Raw genomic sequence first — 4,202 nt, 5'->3', positions numbered from 1 at the left:
TAGAATAGAATAGAATAGAATAGAATAGAATAGAATAGAATAGAATAGAATTCTTACATCCTCTTACTGTAGGTCTCGTGAAATGTAACCATGATTTTCTCAGTCTTCCTCTTCACTACTCCTTCATGTGTTTCTTTTATGATTCACTAATCATTCATTCTGTCTAGATGGCTGAACCATCCCAACTCGCTTCTTTAGGACTGGTAAAACTCACTTTTTAATCCAGAACGTGTATTTGACACCTAATAATCTTGGTTCTGTCTCTTCTGGTTTTACCATGCACGTGTAATTGCCCCAGCACATTCAACATTTATGTTTATGTTTCCCATGACAAATCAACTCTTACTTTTATATAACAAAGTAGGCAGAAGCTTGCTCTTAGGCACAGCCTTTCTTGCTTGGTTTGATTACCAGGCATTCCTCACAATAGATCACATATTATCCATTAGCTTTCTGTCCCCATTTGCACATCCTAAAATTCATCCATCCAGTCCCCCATATGTTAGCTGTTCTACCAACTAACAAATTCAGTCACTTGCTCTAGGATGGGTTTTTTCCCATGTGTGCAAAATTTGCAGTCATTCGTTCTGTTTTCTCTGTTCAATAGAAGCACTCTACACGAATGAAGGCGAATCTATGTGTCTCAGGATAATGTTGCAGGATCCAGTCTGGGTCGGTCACCGGGACACAGGTTTCGTCTTCCGTGCTGGAGCCTATCTTGAAGAGTCCGAAAGCTCAGAAGACAAAACCTCTGTGTCCCGGTGACCGACCCAGATTGGATCTGCAGAAGTGCTCTAGTCTTTAATGCATTAATTTACAGATCCATTCTCCTTATTACAGCTGATTACAGTTGATTTCTCAGTCATCAACATAGCATTGTCTGCATAACAAAGGAGCACATCTGTTCACGTCTACACCCAAAACACCTCTAATGTTACCACAAGCATTATATTACACAACCAAGAGGACTTACATTCTTGCCTTACGGCCTGCTTGAGGTTGAATCATTGTCTAAGTGCTCTGTTTCCTTCCCTGTGTGATTTACTTCCATCAAATAATACTTTTAGCACAATGAGCAGTCAACTTTCAGTGCTTTATTTATAAAAAACATTCCATCGTGGCAACTGGACTTCTGAAGAAGCTACTTGGATAAACAGTGAAACATTTCAAATAAAGAAAAGACCAGTTGCCATGATTCAACTTCCAACAACTCTACCTGGATGACTGAGAATCTCCATCGACATTCCACAATTCCCCTTATCACATTTTCCCTAAATCATCAAAAGTACAATAAACTGTGTTTCTCATCTTTGTATTTTAAATTGGTTCCAGTTTAATTTAAAGTTATAATGTACAGATAGGGATGCTTTGCTGGTGACATACTACAGGTTTCCTTCACGACCGAGAGCCAGAAAGACACCAAAAATTATGTTTCTTGAATAATGAAAGACTGAATGAAAGCTTAACTAACTCATCTCCTCATTCATTTTGTGAAATGTTTATTTATCAACTCCAGAATACATTCCGTTAGCATTTAGCTTCCCTTTGGAGTTGTGTTTAATGTTCACTTAATCATAATTGTCTTTCTCTCCAACTTCAGGACTGAATACTGTAGGATCTATTGATACTAGTCCACACAAATTAAGTGAGATATTTCTTAATTTTCTCTTGCTTCTTTTTTGCAGGTGGAAACTGTGCCTGTCAGGTATGTGTCCAGAAAAGAAACATAAAAAGCTCTTTTGCAATTTCTTCTTCTCTCACCTGCTCTGATAAGGGGGTGATTTCAGCAGGGTGGAGACTGGGATATCGTCACCTTAGTATTCAAAGCACTCAAAGTTTGGAGGAAGCCAGTGAATAGCCCAAGGATGTACAGGTAGATCTGTATCCTCTGAATGCTAGACACAGTTGCACAGATGTGCTAGGAGGAGCTTTTGTGAAATGGTTGAGCTATTTGAGTGAGCTCCACTTGTAATTCTTCAGAACTGATTAGCAATCTAAATGGACCAAAGACTAGCCTGCCAGATTGGCAGGATATCAGATCCAATATGAGCTCAGTTAATCTGTTTTTGCTTTTGCTTTGCCAGTCTTGGAGAGCTTTGCAACTTCACCCATTTGGGCAGGAAACATACACAGACACACAAATCTCTCACTTATCAAGGTCCTGTTGGATCCCAATATGCACCTTGTGGTTCTGCTTTATTGTGATGCTGCCAAGTTGCTCTGATGATTAAATTGGAGATGTGACATCCGTTTCCTTTGCGTTAACTGGTGACAGGCAAAGATTGCTTGTGCAGTTCTCTTCTTCACTGTGCTAGGGAGACATTTTTACATGTAAGGAAATGGCTGGAGTTTTCTGTGGAACCAAGAGTTTAAAATTAATTTGTTAATAGCATTTGGCTTATTTTTTTTATTAGGTTCGTTTGTACACTGTTACTGTGCATGTTTCTGATTGTCTGCAAATTAGTTTCTTGCATGATACTTAGGACTTTCTCCTGGCCACCCAGGCTGTGGGCCGATAAACCACTTTGATTGAGACAAGGAAGCAGAATGCCCAGGTCAGAAACTTCCCCTCTGATTTAAGTTGAACAGATATTGTGGGAATTTGGCACGTTCCAAGGATGCTTCATTCGTCAAACAGGTGTTGAAGAATTGTATGGTTTCCTAGTAGTACTGGAATCAGAAGCAAGAACCCAGGCCTCTTTCCTTAGCTACTGCTTTCAGAGGGCAATAAAGGGTTGCACGGTTTCCTGATTTTGGAGAAGAAGGAGTAGGGTTGGTGGATTTAATTAAAAACACCTCTTCATCCTGATCCCCCTCGTTCCATCTGTTATGTGGACTCTGCAAACAGATATGGCTGAGCCACTTTATAATAGTTTTACTGCCATCTCTTTATAAAATTGGGAACGCGGTAATTTGCTACATAAAAGTGTTGAGCACTTTGTGCTCAATAAAAGTACTGCTTGGTGTCCAGGTGAATTGACTGGAAAGCTTTGAGGCTGGAGACAATTTACTTGATAATGGAGGGATGCCGTGATGTCTATACTCTTGTCTTACTTAGCTATGTTTCTCTCTATTCCAGACCAGCAGCGCAACCAGAAACATTGACCTTGGGTCTAAAACAGCACGAGGAGCTATGTGACGGACCCTTGCAGTACATAATTTGGCGAAAGATGCTGAAATCCATCAGCCCAGGTGTGTTTCCCTGTTTCAAGAAAGCTTGGGATAAAGAGATACAACAGAGCTCCCAGATAGCAAAGGCCCCACTTAATTCTATGCATTGCTCCCATAGCTCCTACTGCTCTGACCCTGGATCCAGAATCGGCCCACCCCAACCTCATCCTCTCCAAAGATCTGACTTCAGTGACAGAGAAGGAGTCGCCTCAGGCAGTTCCCAGAAGTCCCAGACGTTTCCTGCAGAGCGTGAATGTGTTGGCCATGGAATCCTTTGAAAGCGGGCAGCATTACTGGGAGGTCTGGGTGGGCAACAAGACCAAGTGGGAATTGGGAGTGGCTTCAGACAATGTGAACCGGTTAGCCAGAGTCCGGCTGTGCCCAGATAATGGCTATTGGACAATAAGACTGTGGAACGACTCCGAGTATTGGGCTGCAGCAACTCCCTGGGTACGTTTGAGGCCCCAGCACTTGCTGAGGAAAGTGGGGGTGTTGTTGGACTGCAAGGCCAAAACGCTGACTTTTTATAATGCTGAGGAGATGTCACTCCTCTTTACTTTCCATCAGTTGTGGGCTGGCAAATTCTATCCTTTCTTCAGTACTGGCTTCAGTCATGGTGAGAAGAATGCAGAGCCCATGAGGATCTGCCACCCTCTCAAGCTCTGAAATCTTCTCGTTTCACAGGATTCGGTGGTACTTTCCTTTTTTTTTTTCCTGCCTTTGCAGTATTACAATACTGTTTCTCTGTCCTCATAACTGCCACTGAAAAAGGTTTGTTGAGATTTCAGACCATTTATGTTTGTGATATACTGTAGATGCAGCCAACTGAAGTGAAAAATGAAGGGATGTTGACCTTTTTTTTTTTAAAGTGGTCCCTGACTGTCTTTTCTAAGGTGGGCTTTCTTTTTTTATTTTAATCTAACAAGATAGTTGCTATTCATTTAAGGTGCAATCTGGCAAAAAGCAAAAGATCTTGACTGTGTATCAGAAAAAATGATAGATGTAAGTTTCTACTTCCTGTTACCACTTTT

At 41.3% G+C, this 4,202-nt stretch overlaps 1 protein-coding gene across 1 annotated transcript in view; it reads left to right on the top strand.

Moving 5' to 3' along the window:
* Window positions 1-3,864, top strand: part of LOC107293565 (zinc-binding protein A33) — a 17,712-nt gene extending 13,848 nt beyond the window's left edge. Inside the window, exons 4-6 of the mRNA XM_015822719.1 lie at window positions 1,686-1,705; window positions 3,080-3,192; window positions 3,290-3,864. Coding sequence (XP_015678205.1) covers window positions 1,686-1,705; window positions 3,080-3,192; window positions 3,290-3,837 — 681 coding nt within the window. The 3' untranslated portion in view covers window positions 3,838-3,864. The remainder of the gene's footprint in view (window positions 1-1,685; window positions 1,706-3,079; window positions 3,193-3,289) is intronic.
* The last annotated feature ends 338 nt before the right edge of the window (window positions 3,865-4,202 follow it).

This window comes from Protobothrops mucrosquamatus, unplaced genomic scaffold (assembly GCF_001527695.2).
Source record: "Protobothrops mucrosquamatus isolate PMUCROS unplaced genomic scaffold, P.Mucros_1.0 scaffold1654, whole genome shotgun sequence".
NCBI lineage: Eukaryota > Metazoa > Chordata > Lepidosauria > Squamata > Viperidae > Protobothrops > Protobothrops mucrosquamatus.
This window is presented reverse-complemented; position numbering and strand designations above follow the sequence as displayed.